This window comes from Lates calcarifer, linkage group LG20 (assembly GCF_001640805.2).
Source record: "Lates calcarifer isolate ASB-BC8 linkage group LG20, TLL_Latcal_v3, whole genome shotgun sequence".
NCBI classification, from domain to species: Eukaryota; Metazoa; Chordata; class Actinopteri; family Centropomidae; genus Lates; species Lates calcarifer.
Window position 1 is genome coordinate 18,466,619 of NC_066852.1, and position 23,319 is coordinate 18,489,937.

The 23,319-nt window shown below is 39.2% G+C and overlaps 1 protein-coding gene across 1 annotated transcript in view; it reads left to right on the forward strand.

The window, feature by feature from the left end:
• Positions 1-23,319, forward strand: part of LOC108893483 (rho GTPase-activating protein 26) — an 85,628-nt gene that overhangs the window by 47,649 nt on the left and 14,660 nt on the right. Inside the window, exons 10-20 of the mRNA XM_018691552.2 lie at positions 759-853; positions 2,600-2,678; positions 3,848-3,884; positions 4,207-4,272; positions 5,987-6,061; positions 6,164-6,248; positions 7,341-7,399; positions 15,647-15,752; positions 18,539-18,698; positions 20,321-20,465; positions 20,756-20,936. Coding sequence (XP_018547068.1) covers positions 759-853; positions 2,600-2,678; positions 3,848-3,884; positions 4,207-4,272; positions 5,987-6,061; positions 6,164-6,248; positions 7,341-7,399; positions 15,647-15,752; positions 18,539-18,698; positions 20,321-20,465; positions 20,756-20,936 — 1,088 coding nt within the window. The remainder of the gene's footprint in view (positions 1-758; positions 854-2,599; positions 2,679-3,847; positions 3,885-4,206; positions 4,273-5,986; positions 6,062-6,163; positions 6,249-7,340; positions 7,400-15,646; positions 15,753-18,538; positions 18,699-20,320; positions 20,466-20,755; positions 20,937-23,319) is intronic.

Sequence of the window (23,319 nt, forward strand, 5' to 3'; positions counted from 1 at the left end):
TAACATGAGACACTACCTGAATTGTCCACAAATAACCCCAGTAGTGAAGTGACCTTAACACTAGAGATAGACCGATATGGTTTTTTCAGGGCTGATACCGATTATTAGTAGTCAAGGAGGCCGACTACTAGCCGAGGCTGCATCAGAGCCAAAATAATCCAGTCTTAAACTGATCTCTTATCGGCCGTCGGATTAAAAAAAAAGGCCAATGCTGATATGCGTCAAAATGCCGAATATTGGCGCCGGCGTCCGGCCAATAATTGGTCTATCCCTACTTAACACGGCTTTAGCTGGGCTATGCCACTTACAATATATATTGCTGCTACAAGAATAGAGAGTGTTATGAGGTTCGGTGATGAGACAATACTCAAATACTTTCAAGAGCTTATGAAACTGTAAAATGGTACTGAAACAAAAAAGATCTTATTTCCTGTTTACACATATTTTTCAGTTTCAAGCTCATTTCTTGTTAGCTAGTCCCTGCAGAAATATGTGTTGTCGCCCATCACACACTGCAACTGTCCAAAATTATCTCAATGTGCTTCCAGCTGGAAGTGAAACAAGTTGGAAATACTGTCTGTAGCTTCAGTCATTCTTCAACAATAGAGGAAGGAGAGAACGAGAAATAAAGTTAACTCTAAAAAAATAGTTTTCAGACTTGTCAGAAGAAAACCTTGATCATAATTTCAAATGTCATCCATGATGCCTACTACCACTACTATACCAGGATGCTTTTTCTCTCTCTCTCTTTTTGTCAGGGAGATGAGGAGAGCTTCATCCTCAAGTCCTGCACCAGGAGGAAGACAGACTCAATAGAAAAGAGGTTCTGTTTTGATGTGGAGGCTGTAGACAGGTGAGTGAGAGTGTGATTTGACTTCATGTTGACCCACCTCCAACTAGTTCCTATTCACATTTTTTTTTACTTTATCCTATCACGAGGACAAAGTGTGTGTTTATTAGCCTTAATCAGTCTTATGTGTCAGCTTTTGTCACACATACGGTACATTGGATAAAGGTTTCCAGGAGATTTGGTCCCAGCAACCAAGCATCTGTTATGAAAAACTGTTGTGAAAAAGACCCAAGTAGAGCCAGGACTTTGTTATAGAAAATCTGGAAGCATCGTGGAATTTCACACCAGATTGAACGCTGTCTTCATGTCAAAAAAATACAGCAAAATTGCTCTCATGAGCCATGATCTGAGTGACTTGCCGTGAGGTGTTTTTACATGGTGTAATTACAGGTAAGATACACACGAGGGTGCTGGTCAGTTGAATTGGACCTGAGGACAGGAAGTCTTAGCTGTTTGTCCTCTCAGGCATCCCTGCAGTGCTTTCCCTCCTACACTTCTCCTCCCCCCTCCCTCCTCCTTCTCTTCCTCTGTCCTCCCTCTCTGCCTACTCTTCCTCAACTTCAACCTTCCACCATCAAATCAACCTCGTCGTCTCATTGTTGTCTCCTGTTCTCACGCTTTTGCTTTTTAACATTTATATTAATAGTGTGTGTGCATTTCTTGGTGTGTGTTTGTTTGTGGGAAAAGGAAATGCTAAAGCAAACAAAGACACTTCCTCTAAATTATGTGTTTACACGTAAATTCTGTGTGGTTGCTGGCATAAACACATTGTATAATTAGGTCATTTTTGCAAATGTTTGTGTTGCTTTGCATATATTTCTATGAGTATGTGCCTGTGGTGAGAATGTGGCTGTACACATATATCTGAGTGTGTTTGGATGAGTGTGCTTGCCTGGTGGAACATATCTTTATTGAAAGACAGTGTGTACACTAGTGTGTGTGTGTGTGTGCGTGTGTGTGTGTGTGAGTGTGTGCGTGTGTGCGTGTGTGCGTGTGTGTGTGTGTGAGTGATGGTGACAGCTGAAGGTGAGTGCAGTGCCAGTGACATACCATAGGACCGATTGAAAACCTATAGAAGACTGGGACGGACATGACTAATGACACTATGTGTGTGTGTATCTGTGGTACCTCTATGTGTGTGTGCACTTGGAAGATATATATATCATAGTTAGTCTTAGTTGCTTACTTGGAACGAATCCTGATTATATTCTTTGTGAATTTATAGGTTTCATTCTTTGTCCTTTTTTTCATCCTTTTATGGGGAAAAAACTGTTGATCATCAGTTTTTTTTATGGGAAAGTGATACTGTAGTCATACCTCAGGCACCCATAAATGAATATGCTTCGCTCTTGAATAAGTATGACACCCTGAAGAGACCCTTCTACACAGCTTTATCCATCTGAAGGGGGGCAACAATCTTTTTAAATTAAATAATTCTATCAAGTGTATGTTTACTTTTAATACTGGATAGGTTTTTAATTAAATCATTCTGCTAGTTAGTTTAAAAACCTCCAGAAAAACTTCTCAGTGGCTCTTTGCTTTAAGTGTGAAGCTACGATTATAGCTTTAGTTTGTTTTAAAAGCGTGCATGTATTTGCATGTGTTTGGCCAGTACGTGCGAGATCTGTTGATGGCATTTAACGGACAATGTTTGCCACTGACCTTGATATTTGATAAGCCAACATGGCAACGTGTGTGTGTGTGTGTGTGTGTGTGTGTGTGTGTGTGTGTGTGTGTGTGTGTGTGAAGGCCGGGAGTGATCACCATGCAGGCTCTGTCAGAAGAAGACCGCAGGTTGTGGATGGAGGCCATGGATGGGAGAGAACCGGTAGGTTGCCACGGTTACTGCTTTGTTCTTATGTGGCAAAAACAAAGAGAGTGAAAGACGAAGACACATAGAGAGAGAGAGAGGGAGGAACAATGTGTCCTGCTAAGCAAAACAAGAACTCAAACATGAAAAAATAATTGTGTGGCATTGGTCTGACTTCAGCAGCTTTTCCGTCAGTACACGCTCTCAGTATATAGGATTTGTCACCTGCTAACATAAAGTAGTTTACAATCAGGGCCTCCTCTAAGGAGTCCCAAGTTAATCTGAGCTTGACTAATGGGATTGATTAATGGGATTGGAAAGAACGAGAAACAACAGTTTTCTCTAATCAATTACCCTGTGAAATACTGGGTAATTTAGCTATTTTAGGACTCAATCAATCAAACAATCTTAGAGGGTTCAGAGAGAAAATCAGTGTTAAATGGAGCTGCACAACTTGTTGACATACAGTGTACAGCCAGAGGTGAAGGCTCTCAAGTGGACAATGTCATGTGAAGGGTCACAAGCCAAACAGGTTTTGGAACCACTGGCATAGAGCCGTTGTCTCATAGATAATTTTGGTGCTTATGTTCCTAATAGGACACTTGACTGACAGCCAGTCTCCCTAACACTTGGTTTATGCCTTCCTAATATACAGCTCTTTCACCCTGAGGCTGGCAGTACATGTTAGTGCTGCTTTCCACACTCTCATTTAGTTGCATTCATGTCCCAACACCTACCCTGTCCTCCTGTCTGCATTCAAACATGCAACGTTAATCGGCATCCATAAACCTACCACAAGCTTGAACAAGTAGTAGCTGCTCAGACGATCTGTAATAAAGCAAGATATGTCAATGCTCGTGTTTCACTCTTAAGGTCGCGCCTACCTTGTGGTGGTAAGACTTCTCTGTTCCTGTGGCTGCCTCTAAACATTGACCTTGACAGTCAATAAACCTCCTCACCTACCGCAGCTACACAATGCAACCTCTCAGAAAAATAGGATGGATTTGGGCATGAACACACACAGTCATGTGCAGACACAGTCATACCTACTGTGTTTTCTATGTTATATACTTTTAATTCTTGTTTTCACGTGAGAAAATATTCTCATCATTATCTGTTATATACGACTATCTAGTGTCCTGTCTTTGTGAATAAGCTGAAGCAGTTGATGTGTTTTTTATTTGCAGGTGTACAATCTGAACAAAGACAACCAGGCTGAAGGCCGTAAGTAGCTTTAAGTGAGATTCATTAGTTAGGTGTACTGAATTAGTCATTATTATTATCTGACTTTCTGTATTGGCAGGTTTAGGGTTAGATTTATATAAAATATTTAAAATGCTCTGTATGCTTGCTTATTTGTAGCCCAAAGAATAATTTGGTATCTCTAAAATATGTATTTTACTCTTGTAGTGTCACCATTTTAAAATGGATGGTCATCTCATTTTGTTAATCAAAGCAAATGAAAATCCAAAACGGTTTTCTTCTGACTCTGATGCATTTTGCTGTGAAGGTTCACACTTCTTCTGTTCCTCTCCCTCTCTGTCAGTGGCCCAGCTGGATGTCATTGGGTTCAATGTGATGAAAAAATTCATCTATGCAGTGGAGACTCGAGGTACAGTGTTAACTCAGATTCTGTGGGTTTCCTGCTTCTTTAGTGTGGTACACTGTACTTTTCAGCAAGGTTCAAATCAGATCTGTACTTTTTATGTCACAGCACAGAGGTACAGAAAACAGACTACTGACTGAACCACTGGTAGCATTCAACTACTAAAATAGTAATACTACTAATACTACTAATACTAATATTAATACGGATACTAATGCTAACACTAATACTAATACCACCACTACTACTACTACTGCTAATACTACTACTACAACAACTCTACTACTACTATTACTACTACTACTATTAGTTAGTTATTTGAACAGAAGTACAGTTAATTCACATAGATGGAATAAATGTATTTTCATGATTTTGTTGAGCTCATTAGGTAAATATAGGGGGACATTAGACATGTTAGACTGGCATAAAAAGCACATTAAAATATTATACACAATATACAGACTTGAAAAATGCATATATAATGCTACCATAGATACACACAGTATGCATACAGTAAATATAATGTGTGTAGGTATCCAACTTTGCAGCAAGCTAAACACACTTTCAGTATAGGATGAAAGATTGCCTTTGAAGTTTTCACTAGACGCAAATGTGAAGCTGTGAGAACAATACAGAACAACAAATGTAATGATAGTGTTTATAAATCAGAAAACAAAGAGATTCTGCAAACAATAGTTAGACAAAAGGTGTAAAGATGAATTAGAAAGGAAACTGGATTCACAACATTGTGAATAGTTATTTATCAAATTTGTTGCATTGTGCTTCAGGAAGAAATCACGTATCACCAGCAAAAGCTGAATATTAATGACAATAGAGTCCAGTTATTAAACTAGTAAATGAGAGTAAATATAAAAAGGGTTGAATACAAAGCACTTCACCCAGTAATTAGCATTAGCTCCTGGCAGCTAGTACAGTAGCTAGCTTGATTAGCAGGAAGCTGATCATAGCTGATCAGACTAAATTCTGCTAAATCACTGCTGTAATAAAATGAGTACCAGCCGATTAATAGATTTCTAATATAAATGTATGTAAGATATTGAGGGGTGCATGGAAGAAAAATTCTGTACAGGAAGTTCAACATTATGTACCACACAAGCTGTGGCGGTAAATTGAGGTTTGAAATGACAGGTGTCAAAAGTCATCTGCAGAATTTGAACCCACTACCTTCTGAGTGTGTTGTCTTCTGATGCATGTGGACATCCCCCCTCTACAGACATTCTTCTAAAATGTCACAGTAAAGGTACACATGTACAGTATCATTACATTTTACTTTCATGTGCAGCTCCAAGAGCATCCATTACTGAGCACTGTTTGGCTTTTCATCTCTTGGCAGACACATTTACATATAGATTGTATATAATGATGGCTTTCGTGTTTCTCAGCTGCCACAATTATTCTTTACATAAGGAACATGTATGAAAGTAAAAATGGAACAAAAATGAATGTTTATAAAGTAAATGTTAAGGCAAATATATGTATGTGTTTTTATTAAACCATTTTGTCATTACAATAAACCTGGCTGGCTGCCCTCCTCTTGACCTTCATAAAATGCACAGTTGTAAGTGGATGATTTACAGTTAGTTGGCGTATATATGTATGCTACCTTCATCTTCAGTAATTTAAAAGGCAGTGGGTGTACAGTGCTCAGTTGAGGAAGGACAGGGAGAGGGTAACCTCTCCTCTCCTCTCTTCCTTCTAGGTATCGATGAGCAGGGCTTGTACCGAATCGTTGGCGTCAACTCCAGAGTACAAAAACTACTGAGCCTGGCTATGGGTAAAACACAGAAATGCACACATGTAGTCAAAACTGAAAATATAATCTTCTTCTCTGTAATTTAATTGGTCTTTTTTTTATCCACATATTTTTGTCCACTAGATCCTAAGACATGTGCTGACGTGGAGCTAGAAAACCCAGAGTGGGAGATTAAGACTATCACGAGTGCTATCAAGCACTATCTCAGGTTTGTGAGAAAAGGATTATATAAACTCACATGTTAAGTTTAACAATAGAAAATCCCGTAAAACAACTGTACTGTACATGGTTCTGCGGTTATTATCAAAATTTTCCTACTGTTTTACCCAGAAGCATTTGTCATTAAATTGTGTTTCAGTATTCAAAGATTAAGAGTGTGTTTCAACCTCAAAGACCCTTGGTAAATGGACTCTGAATTATTCCTCTCATCCTGAAATTACAGCACTTTTCTGCTCTTTTCAAATGCATATTGCTGCTCTCTGTCTCTGGCTCTTATGCAGAATAAAGCAGATGTGTGGCCTAGATGTAGCACAATATATTGTTAATGTTTTTGTTTATTCATAAAGTATTTGCTGTAATTGCTTGTTAAAGCTATTTTATTTATATTTTTGGAATTTTTATTTACCAATAGAGGGATTGTTCTCAGTCTAGTTGCTCTGTCCCTCTAGGGTGTTCTGGGTATGGCCCTGGAGTGTTGCACTTATGATCAATCATATGTTCTTAGTGCAACCACAGTCCTAGCTGCTGGCCACTGTATAGTAGCTGACATTTAAATTAATTCCTCAAGAGCATCTCAACATTTAGTAATGAGAGAAGGATCAGGATTGTGGGAGGCCAGAAAAAGGCAGTGGAATGAGAAATGCATGAAGGGAAAGAGCGGAGTATTGGTGTTCGAACTGTGCCCAATTTACTGTAACTGAGTAAGTCTACACTGCACACTACTCACAAACTCACAGGTACACAAACGTTCACATGTGGACACATTCATGCACATACAGTGCACACTCATGCATATAAATAGACACAATAACAGATTCATACACAGCACACAAATACACTTTCACAGCCTCAGGCCCTCAGGTCAGGTGTCATTGAAGACCAGTAGGAGGCTAAACTGATAAACTGATGTCCAGCTGTGCAGGCTGTCATGGTGGAGAGAAAAGACAAGAGGGGGAACAGTGCTCCTTCAGAACTGTTCAGACTTATTTACTGATTACTGCAAAGCAGCTGGCCCTAATCTCTTGTTACATTTTCTAAGATGACGTTCTCCACCTGACATCTCTGTCTCCTGTGTTTGCAGAGTGCTGCCCGCACCTCTCATGACATACCAGTACCAGAGGAGCTTCATCAAAGCTGCCAGTGAGTTTTGTCTTTTTATGTGTCTTGTTTGCCTTTATAATGTGAGTTTCATTGGCAAACACAAGACAAACTCTCCTGCAGTTTGAGGTTTGTTTGATTCCCACTGAAGTTACTCATATGAAAATCGTTGCAAACAGCTATTCTGCCAACTTGGATTAAGTAGACTGTACAAAATAGAAGATCCTTTGGTTTACATTGAGTGCACTTATTCAGCTAAGTACCATAATTCCTAAGTACCCTTTGGTTTGCTACTGAAATCCTCATGGGTCCTGTCATATTGATATATACAGTTTATGAATGGATTAAATATGGATTAGAGTTTTTAAAAAATATATATTTTGTAATACTTAAAGAAAGGATTCTGTCTCCTCTCTCAGTGAATACTTTAAGATATTTCTTAATCCTTCCTCCAGTTTAACTTGGAGAACAAGAACATCATATGAATCATCTTGTGAATGAGGTCATGACTTGCTGTTAAACCAGTTGCTGGTTGCAAATAGACCTGCTGAGATACCGGCATACCCACTGTGCCATTAGGATGCCTCTGGCTGTCTATTAGGTCTGGCAGTTGAGCCTCCTGACTGTGCGGCTTTATGTTGTGTGAGGCACACAGTATGTTACTGACCTGCTTTGTGTAGTGTTTTCATGTGATATTTATGTGAGCTTCAAATTCTGCATGAAGAGGAAAGGCCTGTGGAGCTGATCTAAAAGTGACAAGCTAGTAAAAGCATAGGGTTTTGAGGTTTGTTGGGTCAGACAGCAGCTGCAAAAAATGTTCCCTTATTTGGTACCAGCACCTGATGGGTGGAGTGTATTGATTTAGGATAAATAATTTCATTAAAAAAAAAACATTCAGCTGCCTTGAAGACAGATTGCCTAAGCTTTCCAACAGTCACTGCAATCATTTCAGTGTATTCAATTCTTCTCATGTGGCTCCTAGGCAACAAAATAAACTTTGCAAGCACTTGCTGTTTTTTAGCATTAAATAGAGACTTTGCATGAAGACTTTTCACACCGTGGTCTTCTAGGTTTTCTCTTGCCTGGTTTGATCCACTTTAACCTTTTTTTTAGCCTGGCTTTGTACGATCTAGTCCATTTATGTGTTGCCACTGCATCTTCTTTTTCCTAAATGTTTGAAAATTTGATTTACTTCAACGAACTCAAGTGCAGTCTAGTCTAATCCAATCCAGTCTAGTCTGACAAGATGTGTCAGTGACCTGTTTTCTTTGTTTGTCGGTAGCTAAGGCTTGAGAAAGCTGAGCTGACAGGGGAAGGAAATGACCGTGTGTCTCTGGCAGTGCTACCAAGAAATGGTTCCATAGTGAGGTCAACTGAACATAAAATGAGAAATAGTGTGTTAATGTGTGTATTACGAGAGACGAGTAGAGTGTGACAGTTAAGAATGCCTAGGTAGGTGGCTTGAAACCAACTTGGACCACCCATGCTATAATGTATGCATTCATGGTTTTGTAATATCATAACGTACAACACATGCTTGCCAGCGATTTGTTAAAGTTTACAAATTTATATCTCTCATCTCGCCTTGGATTTTTTCCTTCTGTTAATTTCTACTCTCCCTCTCTTTTTCCCCTGTCATCCATCAGTTTCTGTTTATGTGGGTGTCTGCATTTGCATGTCATGAATTTGTGTGTGAATGCATAACTGCAAAAATGCGTGTCTGCGTGTGTGAGCGCGCTTTTGTATTTTTTCCAGGACAGAATTTTACAGAAGCAGCAAGGTGTTTTGAGGACAGCGTCCTCAGTTGAACTCCCTCTTCTGGCTCCTCCCTTTCTCCTCCTCTCTTTCACGTATCCTGTCTAACTCCTCCCATCACTCTGTTCGCAAAACTTCATCTTCCTCCTCCTCTAGTTTCATCTCGGCTTACTCTCTCCCATCCCATGCCACTCTGGTTTAAGTATCTGGTTTAAACAGAGCAGAGGCAGAGGGGGTAGAAAAGGAGGTAATGGGGTGGAAAAAGGGGGAGTGTGAGAGAGAGAAAGATGAGGAGAGGGAGGGTTGTACCACCTGGATTTCAGATACCTGCCTTAGGCATGTGCCAACAGGAAAACACACATACAGTAATTACTCTGTCTCCAGTCATTAGTTTTGCTTGCAGTATCTCTTTTTCATAAATTCATCAATTTGTTTCCTCATATTTCACCTTTTATTTTCTCTATGTCTTACTCTATCTCCTATTCATCATTTTCATTCATATCATTTTCCTGAATTCCCTCAACTTCCCTCAACTGGTCTTAATCTTTCACATTGCAAGGTGGTGGTTCCTCGTAAAGACTATAAAAAGCTGGATTAAATGTCATTCTCTTTAGCCATCTTGCTTTATAACCTAGTACATAAAAGAAAGTGATGTAAAGATGAGAAATGAAATTGTGGTAAAGGGTGGCCACCATGAGTTTAGTCTAATGCTAATATGCAGTTTGACATTAAGTCTAATCTGAATGGGACATGTTTCACAGGCTTAAAAAGACCCTATCCCTTTTTACAAGCAGCCAAGTTGACAAAGGTTCCTGTGGAAAAAATAGCAGCATTTCTCAAAACCATTCACTCTTACGTTTTTAACAAGTGTTGATTGTTTTTCTATGTACTTTATCTATTTAACCAACGGTTCGTTATACCTATAATTCTTTGTGAAACAATTTGTTTGCTGCTTGCTCCACAGACCATACAGAAATCACAATGAAAGTTTAGCAGCAGAACCAATCACACAAGGAATGGGTTGGGATGTCAAACTTATGATGATTATGTGGCCCTTCTTTGTCTTGTTGTTTAAAGTCTCTGAAAAAGTAACAAGGTGTAGACTTAAGGATTAATATACTGGCTGCTCTTTGAGGTGAAGTTGGATCAGGAGATACCCTCTTGTTATTGAGAAATGGATATTTTGTCCATCCATCCATCCATCCATCCATTAATTCATTTCCAGCCACTTGTCTTTGTTCTGGTAGTAACAGGCTAAAGGCAGCAGTATACTTCAAACCAAGTTCTTGTTGAATGGTTGAACCACTTCTAAAATCCAATTTCCCCAATATATCTCCAACAGTGGAAATGGAGTGGCTGTGTTCTGCAACATTGTAACTTCCCAAAATCTATCTTATAACTTCATTGATCTATTGTTGATACTCTTGATGGATTGTTGATATTTTGAGATGTTTTGAGATTTTTAAGCATTTAAACTTCTTCTCTTGTTTTTTTTTTTCCATTTTTTATGTGCATAACTGTGTGGAATGCCATGGTTGCTCTGAAGACTGTCTGGTAGTGTGCAGCATTATCCCCATTTGTATGATTCATTGTGTCTTGCATTTCTCTTGTGATAGCAGGTTTCCATTCTACTTTGAGCATTTAGAACAGGTGTAACCTGTTAGAGGTGGATAACTGTAGTTAGTTTCAAGCATACCCTGGCCTTAAACAAAGTAGCACAGGTGCCTACTACTTCCTCCAGCTCCTCCTAGGGGATCCAAAGGCATTTCAAGGCCACAGGGGCCACATGGGATATAAATTCCCTCTAGGGTATTCTGGGTATGGCCCAGGGATGTGCCTAGAATGTCTCCACAGACAGTCCTCCAGGGGGCATCCTAATCAGGGGTCTGAGCTACCTCAGCTGACCTCTTTTGAACCCAAAGAAGCAATAACTAAACTCTTAGGGCTTTCAGATGTGTGAGTTCTGTTTATCAGAGTACACCATTCAAAGGAAAGACTTGCTTGTATACACAGTTACAGTCACATTCTTCTCTCATCAAATAGCATGACCCTAGATGAGGGTTGGTACAGATATGTAGACAGACCGGTAAGTCAAAACCTTCACCTTCATGTTTAGTACTGTTTTCACTACCAGCAGTACTGGTGATATTGTTATGACCTACCTGTTGATGTTCCTAATGCTCCATCTTATCTCTTATTTCTAACATGTTTTTTTGTTTTGATGACATTATTTTTAGAAAGTTCCCTTTGTGCTTCACCACATTATCTCTTAAAACCTGATCTGGAGCTTCTCTGGTCCCACTGTAACAATTGACACAACTTAAGAGGAGAATGTCAGCTATGGTCAGATACAGACATAGACATCATTTTTTTCAAACAAAGCATTTAATGGTACATGTTCAAGCTACACACAAGAGATTTCAAGCAATAGCACATTAAGAGTTTAAGCTGAGTTCAAAGCTTGGCCAACAGTAACATCTTTCCACTTAACAGTGAACTTGCTGGCTTTACTCCCAACAATGGAAACACAGTAGTCAATAATTTAGACGGCTTTGTGTGCATGAATGGATGTAGGCAGTGTTATATTGCTGCTAGCCAGGTGGTGTAATTTCAGCTGGTATCTTAAACTGTGGTCAAACATTATTCTGTCTCATCTTCCGCATAAGTGATGGCCAGGCAGCTACTAACATGTCTTTCAGTGTAACATGAAAGGGAATTCATTCAACAGGAAAACTGCAGATTTATTTGTCATCTAGGGTTTTGCTCTGTGAAGGAATGGAAATCAAGACCGAGACAAATACATGTTTTTCTCCTACCTCAGATTTTTTGCACTCAATCTTTAAACTGTTGATGCTCATTTTTGAAATGAGTGACCCTTTTGCATGCAAAAGTTGGCTATAAAAAACACTCACCATAACATCTTCATACCAAAACAAAGAGCTAAAAGATGCCAAAATACCAAAATCTGCAAAGCAGAGAAGTACTGCAAAATTGGGTTTCAGCACTACCAGATGCCCTTTTCACATAATATGTAGTCATTTGACCCATTGTTAATACAAAAATATAGATTAGTGCTGCTTTAAAGACATTGCATGCATGTCCAGTGTAATATTTTCTGATCTCTGTGACTGCTCAGTAAGATGCAAAAGCCACAAAAGAAACAGGGGATGTTTGACCCTCCTTTTCTTTTATCAATCATTCACCAAATAAATTGAGATACTGTGGTTTCTTGCTCAAATGTTTCAGCAAAATGTGTCAAATATGAAATACAAACTGCAGATATGTGATTGAAGGTTAAAGGTTGAAGTTTGCTTTGTTAAAACTGTAGATGTTTTGTATTTCTGTCTTTCTGTCTTGTGTACCCCACCGCAGTATGAATCCAGGCAGCGTGCTAAGGATGAAATATAGGATATACTGCACATGCCAGGAGATGTCAAGTATGAATGATGAATGATAAGAAAGTAGAACAGCTGGTGGTGCTGGAATGTGTTTAGGATCGGCCATTGGTCAACAGATTTACAGTATATGGGTGTGCACATGTTTGCTTTCCTGACTTTCTTAGCTTTTTCTAGAGCCAGGAGCTGAGTGAAAGGCGGTATTTTATAGAAATCTATGGCAACGCTCTAAGCCCAATTAACACTGTAACAAGAGAGTTGGCCAAAGTCATTAATGAGCCCTACCCTGTGTTAGAAAGAGCAAAACGTTCCAAAGAATGGCTGAGAAATCACCAAAAATAGCAATACAGATTCATTCTGAATACTTCTAATAGGTGATATGATGAGTTTTGGCCTCTGCAGTTTATAATATGGCGATGGATGCAACTTGATTTTTTCTTTTTAAATGCTAAATTCTTAAGTAATGTAGTGGATGGCAGAAAATTCTCTTCCAAATTCTGTCAAGCTTGTATTGTGTAAAGTTCTTCAACTAAATTGTATGGGGGCATCCAAACATACATGTATAAGGATGTACATAAATTCTAATAGGAGATTGTGTGTGTACAGTAGCTCCATACATCCTTATGTGCAGGTCTACCTGTATTCAGATGCACAAACTCATAAAAAATTAATTCTGGAAAGTCATTTTATGTATTTATTTATTTTGTCCAAAGGGCTGAAATTCAAGGTCAGAGAGGAAAAGCGATTTCAAAAGGTCATCGCCTGTTAAGTGATGGATGAGGTGGAAGCTGCAATGATAAATTACTTCTGCTTGTTGTAATCACTTGTGACTCAGCACCATGGCTACTGACCACAGTGTTACACTGCCATTCAGACTGCGGTTTGTGCATGTTTGCTTTTTGGTTTTTGACTCATCACAGTGGTTCGTCTGTCTGTCTGTGTTTACAGTATTTGCATGTGAGTGAGTGTGTCTTTAGTAACTTCCTCAAAAAAACAGAACTGCTGCTCATATTTATTTCATTATGAATCCTCCTAAATGGCTCTTTTCACGCAGGTATGAAATTGGATGAACCCTTTGCAATTTAGTGATGTGTAATTGAAGCATAGTTGTAAACACAGGCACAAAATAAAGCAAAAACAAAACTATTTTGCCAAAGTATGTGGAATTACTTTTTTTTTTTTTATTTACCTGTCTCTCTGTAATTCTGTTGTCTGTAAGTCGTATTGACTAGCAGCAACTATCAACTTGCAGTGTATCCAAGTGCATGACAATTTCAACATTAAAGAAATAGTTTGGCATTTGGAGAAAGCCTCTTATTTGCTTTTGCATTAGCAGTTAGATGAGAGGATTGATTCCACTCTCATATCTCACAAGGTGGATTAATGTACCATAAATTTACCCTATTAAGTAATCAGTGAATCATATTCTATTTACCTTTCTATCTCTCTCCTGGGCTTTTGTGGGCATTAGAGGGAGTTAATTCCAGAGTTTAGCATGACTAGAAAAACAAGTCAAAGATAAAAACCAGTATTGAATGAATCCATCATCAGTAGTGTTAATTTGGTTGTCTGAAAGCCTGATATTTATGCATACATTGCTACCATATTTGTGTTTGTACCTAAGTAATGAGTTGTGGTTTGAAGGAAGAGAAGAGAGTGTGTATCAGCATAATGTGTGTGAAGTGGTGGACACCAGGGAATGCATTATAGGGAACAGTAGGGAAGGATGAGTGTGAAGGATGTGTATGCATCTTTGTGGCGTAGCAGGTGTGCACATGCATGTGTATGTTAAGGTATTTTACTTTGTGTGTGTGTATGTGTGAGCTAAATGTTGGTCTCTCTGGGTGTTTAAGTGTTATACTGTATATGAGTGTTGTGTATGTTAGAGCTTGTCAGCCCTGTTAGTTAGTACAAAAATTCCTGTGTGTGTGTGCGTGTGTGCCTATGTTTAAGATGCTCTGCTAGTTGTGAGCATATTGCCTGGCGCTGACAGCTAGGGCCTGAGGGGTTGATCTAGTGTGAGTCTACTGTCATATCTTTATCGACTGGCTCTGCAGCTGTGACTTATTATAGTCATTCGTCAACAACAGGTCTCTCTGCCTGCTTGTCTGTCTGTCCTGCCTGTCTACCTGTTCATCACCAGGATGCAGAGCTTCTGCTCTCTGCAGCAAAATTAAATACTCAGTGACTAAAGCTTTTATTTGTCTCTGACTCCATCTGTCTGCTTCTGCATCTCTCAGTCTTGAAATAAGTACTCTTCTATCTAAACTAGTTATAAATTATTATACTTAATGGTGGCAATCACATTCAAGCATACGGCTGATGTTATAATTTTCTTGTTGTCAACAAACTCAATGAAAAGACCAAAACAAAGAATACCTTATTCTTTCATTAAACTTTCTGACTTCCCTATCTTGTCTGTGTTAGTCAGCCCCAAGGCCATTTGTTCCTACTGAAGACTATAACTAGTCACAAATAATTGTTTCATTTAAAAAACCCTCAAACAACTGGGCAATGTGGTTTTTAATGAATGCAACTCAAACAGGAATAAATATTTGTTGGGGACTATTTTCAATCGTGGATTCATACACATTTAGCCCTCAAGTGGATATTTTTCTGCAACAGGATGGTGTGTGTCGGATTTACTCAAATTCCATTGTTGGTTCTGATCTTTTCATGAGATTTCTTGGCAATGAGAATAATGTAGAATATTACCAGCCTTTATCCTTCAGACTCTGAGTGATGACTCTAATATATGCGCTACGGCTAGGAAAACCTCTGCACCTCTCCACTGAATCTGAAAGTATGACCAAAGGTGTTATTTTACTTATAGTCCTTGTACACTCTTTTAAAAAAAAATCTTGGTTCATTCTTACAAAGTATGACTTATGTCTCTGCACCAAGGTCTTGCAAGTGTAGGACTGCACAATGAAAACCTTATAATATGTATCATCTTTGTAACAACAAGAATAAAGGCACTCTGCCCACTTGCATTCCAGGTGTAGACACTTTAGTTTGTCTGTTTTGTTTCTGCTCCTTGTGTGTATGTGTCAATAGAAAAATAATTAGCTGTGACAAGCTGAAGTATTTATTTCTTAAACAGTCTCTCTCCCTGCTTTTCCTATCTGTGTCTGACCAGAATTGGACAACCCAGAGGCCAGGGTGACAGAGATCCATGCTCTGGTGCACCGACTTCCTGAGAAGAACAGACAAATGCTGGAGCTGCTGATGAAACACCTGGCCAAGTAGGTGGAGATATCACACACAGACACATACACACACACGCTTGGACACAGATGCATAACTGCAGTCTTTATTGTCTTTGCTGTATCAGACACTTTGCACCTAGAAAACAGAAACAGTATTTAATTTTAGCAGTTACTATGTAGTGTTAATAGTGGCTCCTCTCCTCTCCTTTCCCCTCCTCTCCTCCCCTCCCCTCCCCTACTTTACTCCTTAGCTTGATTTCTGTTTTTGTCCATCCTCAGAAAGGATTAGTGCTACATGTAATCTCTTGACCACATTAAGGCACCGTGTGTTGAAAATAGAAACCCACCCAGCAGCCACCAGGCCAAATCGATTTCTCAACTTATCCCTCGAAGAGAGGGAGGGGTTAGTGGTCAGGTGTAGGAGCTACTGTAATTGCAGCCCAGTAAAGACTAGTTTAATGATTTGCAGGTCAAAAATGTCTTGGTGTGTAGGTTAAAACTAAAAGTAGCTTACAAGTTTTACATCTAGTTTGCTTACAAATTTTGTTTTAACAACATCTGAAGCAACTCCTAACTTCACACCAAAATAAAGTAATTAATGCTTTTGAAGGAATATGATATGTATGTTGCACATAAAGGTTGAAAAAACAGCCAGTTTTTCAAACAAATTCACCCCAGTTTTGTCATAGGCTTTTAGATGTCAATTGAGCTGCCAATCATCAAATCGCTGCTTGTTAGGAGATAATGGGATACTACTCACCTTTTCAGCTGATTGGAATTCACAGTTTTGCTCAAGGACATTTCAGCAGGACAGATTCTGATGAGTGCTCCAGAAAATCAGCTCAGAAAATCTGTTACAAAACTCCCTGCAAAGATCTCTTTTTTTTGTACAGTCCAGTCTGTGACAATTGACTCTTCATTTTCTTTCTCGCAGGGCATCAAATCCTACCTTTGCCTTCATAATTTGGCATCAGACTTTAGTAAAGACAACAAAACTTGCAAAACAAACAGGTTTCAACAAACATGGTCTGTAAATTAGATAGCCACAAGCTGCAGCAACCCATGAGTGAAAAAGCGGAGCATGACACTGTTGGCTTATGTGTAGTAATTCCTCTTAATTCAGCCAACTGGCATTGTGTTTTCACTGTAAACCCACATCTAAGCCCTCTGGCTTTATCAGGCTTTTCTTCAACAGCAGAAGCATGATATGATGTGTGACAAATGGGAGGTCAGCCATGTTTATACAACATGCAAGTATTTTGAGAACCTTTACCTGGGCTTAGTAAATTATACCTGCCGGCGGTCAAATCATCATCATCGTCATCACCACCACTGGCTCATAGGTTGAATGGTTGAATCACAGCAAACACACCTCAGCAGTTTGTATTTTTCAGATCAGATCAGACAGTCAATGGCATCAATATGTAAAGAGAGAAAATTAACGCTGTCTTGGTTCAAAGATGGCCTCTGATGTATCCTTGATCATTCTCTGACTGTCCACTGACTCATATCCTTTTCCCAGTCAGTGCTGTGACCTGTTTTACTGTTGTTATTTGTTGCTCATGCTCTTTCAGTCTTTCCTCCAGGGTCTTTGCAGTGTTATTTAAGTACAATAGTGTTTTCCACAGCATGTATTGTCATAAATCTCCTCAGCAGGGATTTCAAGGTGTTGAATGGTGTGTGGCTAAGTACTGACTCTTTGTTACCTGAAAACTATGGTTAGATGTTATGATAGATAAACCACATAATGGAATCCTATTATGCTTCAAGTTATCCCAGCTGATTTGGCAGTGCACATTTTGGTGGGTCTTGCCCGTAAGATGTGCTGTCCAACTGTATCAGACGTCACATGTGTTTATACCTGATCTGCACGGCTACAGGCACAATGAAAAGCCGATTGTATTGGTTAAAAACAGCGACAATGGCACACATTCTCAACAGATGGTCTCTCCAGGGAGACGTTTGTGGTGTTGCCCTTGGTTGTAAACATGAAAAGTGCCACAAGTAGTTGTGTAACAAATGAAAAAAGTGACAGAGAGAGAAATGTTCAATCTTTGACTCCTTTCTCAATCGCTAATCACAGTGCTAAGTGGGTGTGAAAATGGTACTGTAGGTTTCAGAAAGTGACAGGAATCAGTCAGATACAGTCACCCTCGAACCTAATGTCAGAGAGCTGCTGTGGGAGAGGAGCTCCAAAACGTATCTGACCATCCAACAGGCAGTTTGGAAGGAGTATAAAGCCTATTTAAAAACACGTGAAGATTAAAGAAAAAATTCTGTCATGCTTTATGACCTTATTTTTCTGCAAGTTCAAAAGAACAGAGTGGATTTTTTGGTAAATTTGGAAAAAAATGTTTTTTATTTTTTCATATTTTGGTCAAAGGTCTAACCACGTTTTTCTATAGCAACCTGTTACATCAGCCAATTCCCTATGTTTACATTTTTTCTTTTTCCACTGCTTGGTGGGATGGAACAAGCTGTAAACAGACCATTATTAACTCATAATATGTCCACTTCATAAAGCAGAGAAACATTAGCACTCACTTTAAGGCTTGTTTCAAGTGACACCATTTAATATATCTGGCACCTAAGCTGATAAATGCGTCACTATGTTCAGCAGCTAGTTGCTAACTCTGCTAGCCTGCCACGGTGTTGGACAGTTGTATGTTTATTAGAGGTTTTTCTCTAGAAACATCTCCTTGTTGCTCTTGGAAAGGGGTTGATGAGAGCAGTGAGACTACTTTAAAACAATAAAGCTGCAGTGGTTTTTTGATTAAATGTGGTGCCACCCAGTCTCTCTCTCTGTTTAACCCTCTCGACAGTGTGGCCAGTCACCACCAGCAGAACCTCATGACCATCGCTAATCTGGGTGTGGTCTTCGGGCCGACTCTGCTCCGCCCCCAGGAGGAGACGGTGGCAGCCATCATGGACATCAAGTTCCAGAACATTGTTGTGGAGATCCTCATAGAGCACCACGAAAGGGTAAGAGGGAGTGTGTATGTATACAAATAAAATACACAAACAGTAGAGTTTGTAGACGTGGGGGATTAAGGGGAATAACCCTGTGCATTAAACCTACAATTAATACATCTATTCCTTTATATCTGACCACACACACACACACACACACACACACACACACAGAATAACTGTATACTTTACTACATATGCACTTTAAAGCCACTTTCCTTTTTAGAACCAAGCAGCTTATTGGCAGGTCAATCTGCTTACAGATGTCACCATGGCAACAGACAAATCAGCGTTACTGTTGGAGACTCCAGCGTTGTGCGCACACACAGTATGTTCAGCCCATGACAGAGACCAACGGTTAGACAGACAAATAAGAGAGGGGAAGTGTGTGTTGAAAGGATGAGACACACACACACACACACACACACACACACACACACACACACACACAAACATGACATGTTAGCCCCTCCCATCCTCCAGGCAACAGCTGTGTCTAGTTCAATGTGCAAAAAAAACAAAACAAAACAAATGCAATATAAATACATACATATACAGTACATAAAGGAGATCTTATCACAGTTTTCTAATGTACAGCTGTAGAATAACAAGTCTGCATTACACACATCTGTCCTCTCTCCACAAATGTGCTGTACTGAAATACTTGTGTTGTTTCATGTGGTCCTGTTTATGACATGTTATTTTGCTTTTCAGCAGCCAAAACAACAAATCCAGCGCATTAAATTGGCTTCCTCAGCATTCCAGCCTTTTATTTCTCATCTTTTCCTTCTTGAATGGAGCTCTGGGTGTGGAGCAGGCTAAAAAAGCAGAAAAAAAGGCGATGATAGATGTGGGGATGATGATGTTTGACATGGGCTGAAATAACAGACTAATACCAGTAGGGCAGCTTTAGTTGTGGAAAAACATCAATTTTGAAAAACGTTGAGATTCATAATTAGCGAGGGGTGGAACAAACTTACGTGTACATGTATATTTTTATCACAGTGTGGGATTTTAAGCATCTTGCCTAATTATGCTTCAAAGAATAGAAATACATTTTAGCAGTGTCACAATAACCACCACAAATCGCAGACTGAAATGCACAATGTTCCCTGTTGTTAAGTTTCTACAAATGTAATCATTGCCAGTTAAAAGATGTTTCTGACACAGCAGTGAGAAGCTTTGTTACGATGTTTGACAGAGCCTGACGCTGCAATTCAGTTACCTGAATCCAGGAATTAATATAATATATATACTGTATCAGCTCACAGATTTTACATTCTTTCTTTTCAGAAAGCAAGAGGCCAAGAATTATTAACTAGGCATAAAGTGACTCATACTGTAGAACAACCAGTGGTTGCACATGTCATGTTGCTTCTTTTAGTCTTGTTTAGTGTAACATCACAGCTTGTTGTTGCATGGGTGTGTGTTTTTATATTTAAGCACAGCACTGTGATCACTGTCTGTGCCCTACGTGCGATATGATAACAAAAGCTGCATTGCCCTGCAGCTTAATATGAGACTATAAATTGCTTGACATCAGCTGGCGTATGCAATTTTGCTTGTTTTCTGTTTGTTTTCACAATTCATATATTATTGCTTTGGTTGAACTCAAACCTATCTTGGTTGCACAGATATTCAGGGCCGTACCGAGTTCTGCCGGAGGTTCGACCAACCTGCAGCTCAACCTGTCCAGGAGAAAAAGCACTGAGAGCAAAGCCCCGTCCTGCAGCGAGAGGCCTCTCACACTCTTCCACACACCAACACATTCCCAGAAAGGTAATAATAATGATGATTGTGGTGCCATATAGTCATCATAGAGAGGAAACAACCACCAATTTTTGTTGACAAGCATAAAGAACAGGTGGTCAGTGTTCAGTTTGATACAGACAGTTTTGCTTTGAGTTGGTTAGCTTATGATTAGGGAGAGCTCGCAGTGGTCAACAGATGTACAGTTTTAGAACAGAAAAAGACACGTCTGTACAAAAGTGGCTATTTGCAGAAACATAAACCATGTTTTCCCATCTGATAACACCAAAGAGTTTGTAAATCTTTCTTCTGTCTTGTAGGTGAAAAGAGGAACAGCGTGGTCAATGCAACAGTCGGCGAACTACAGCAGCCGGTTTCTTCTTCTGCCAACTGTAACAGCAGCAGCAGTAGCAGCAGCAGCAGCCAAGGTCGAACCCCGAGACACAGCCTGACCAGCAACGATGGGGAGCAGGACACCCGGCAGATCCGACCCAGCTCATTGTGAGTGGCACAGAGCAATAAGTTAACCTGTGTAGTTCCTAATAGATAAGCCCAATATTTATTGTTTTTATTTAAAAAAAATGATCAGTCATTGACTGAATAGGTCAAATGTGAAAAACATCAATAACTCAAAACCAACTAATAATCAGATTTACCATTTACTGTGCATATTAAATGCAGTTTAACCTTTTTTTTAAAATTGATTATTTGAATTTTGTAAACTGAGTGAGTGTCCAGGAGGAATTGTAAGAACTTCTGCGCTGTTTAAAATAGAAAATAATAATAGGAAATTCTTAACACAAAATGATGACCTTTATGCAAGACAGGGGTGAAGGATACACAGAGAGTTTGGATCCACAGGCAGAGGAATGCATGAGAACATACTTAACATTTCCACATGTCAGTGCACACATGTGCATATGTGGCAGCTAAGAGCTTTAGTAGAGGTATTCTTGTGACTAGGTTGTCGGTTTAAATCCCAAAAGCATCTGGGAAACATCTGCTGCAAGCATCTGCAATTCCAACAGTAAATGAGTGTCTCTGTTTCCCTTAAACAAGAATAGGATCAAATACACAAAATTCCATTCACATGGATAAACACATAAATGTATCAGGTAGCAGTTACATCATTTGCATTCTTCAGATTTATCTTCCACACATTTCAGGCAGTCTCAGTGTCTGATCAGCAGTTCACATAAACTGAAACCAAAGACCACCTGAAACAAAAAGATTTCTACTTGTCTGAGCAAGCCCCTCTCCCTGTGAGAGGTTCCATATATCTTCATTTAAACACTGGATATTACCATCCTGAGGTTATTAACAGGTGTAAACACACGCCTGCATACAGAATTCACAGTGACATGAGGCTATTAAGCATATACACAATGTTAACAGGCACACATGCTCTGTCCATCATCTTGACATTATCTGTTCCACGATGTTGTGTTTCCCTTTGGTGTTGACATACACTGTGGTGGACCAAGAGAAGATACAGTACACACTACAAATAATCTAATTTACTGACTGACAGACCTCCAAGTACAACCTGTCACTTAGACGACTGCACGTTGGAGCTGAATACTTTTATCCTTCTGGCTTCCCTGTGCTACCTCCATTCCTTCTCAGCCTCCTTTATATTCATTTTGTGAGTTCTCATTCACAGATAACTTCAACCAATATCTGTTTATTTACTCACCTCTAGATATGCTGTCATGATTATTTATTATTATACATTTCCCTGCATGTCTGTTCAGAAGTAGGATTCTCCTCTCTTCTCTGTTCCTGATGAGGACATTACAACTGCCTTAACAACTATCGTGAATAACATGCTGTAGGCTACTAACTCTGTTGTATGTTGTTGATCAGATCAGAATTAGCATAAATATACAGATCAATGGAGTTTTAGCATTAATATTTTGGAACTTTATGATTTCGTCTATAGGCAGTCTGCTAAAAGAGTGAAAGAAATGTATACTTATTGTTTTTATTGCTGTGTACAATAAGATAGTCTCTGGAAATGGAAGACCACAGCTGCAGTACATCTATGATACAATACAGCGATACTGTAACTGCAGAGATGAAAAGTCTTCTGTCATTTCTTTATTGCTTCTGTAAATTCCTCTCAACCAGTCCTGCAATGATGCCAGCTGAAATAAAATGAGCTGCAGTTAACTGCTGTTTTCTGCTATATTACAGCTGCTGCCGTGTCATAAATCTGAACAGTAAGGAAATGTTCGTATAAACCTCATGACAAGCAGCGTCCTCCTCTAAATGTAACAAAAATGTCACCTAGGTATATGAAATACAGTCCTTTCAAAGCGCAGTGTGTGTGGTGTGTATGTAAGAGCGAGTGAGAAAGTGAACTTCTCAAAGTGCAAAATCTGAACTTTGTGTGGAAAAAGGATTCACTTGAAATGTCAGCTATAAACAGAAGCAAGCTGATTGAACAGACCAATATATTTTTTGATTTTGTTAATTAGCTAATTAGAGGAGATATGTCATCCATAGCTGCTTGTTAGTGATGGCAATGACAACAAATAAATAACAAATAACAGCAGAGAGATCAACAGCCAGAAAGAGAGACTGAAGAGCGCAGTGAGCAAAAAAGGAGATGGAGAAGCTTTTCGGATAGTATTTTCATTATGAGTCACATTAAAGTAGTATTTCATGACTGAACTGAACAACCTGGTCATGACAGGTCACCTAATGTTGCATGAAATGATATAAGCTTCTATCCTTATTTTCTGCCTTTTCTCCTCTTAAGGTTACACTTGTATGGAGTAGAGTGCTTTCAAGTGTTTTACACACATGGCTCCTCATGTATGTATTGCATGTATGCATGTGTGATCAAAGAGTATTAGATGTCCCTTCATTAACTCAGCTA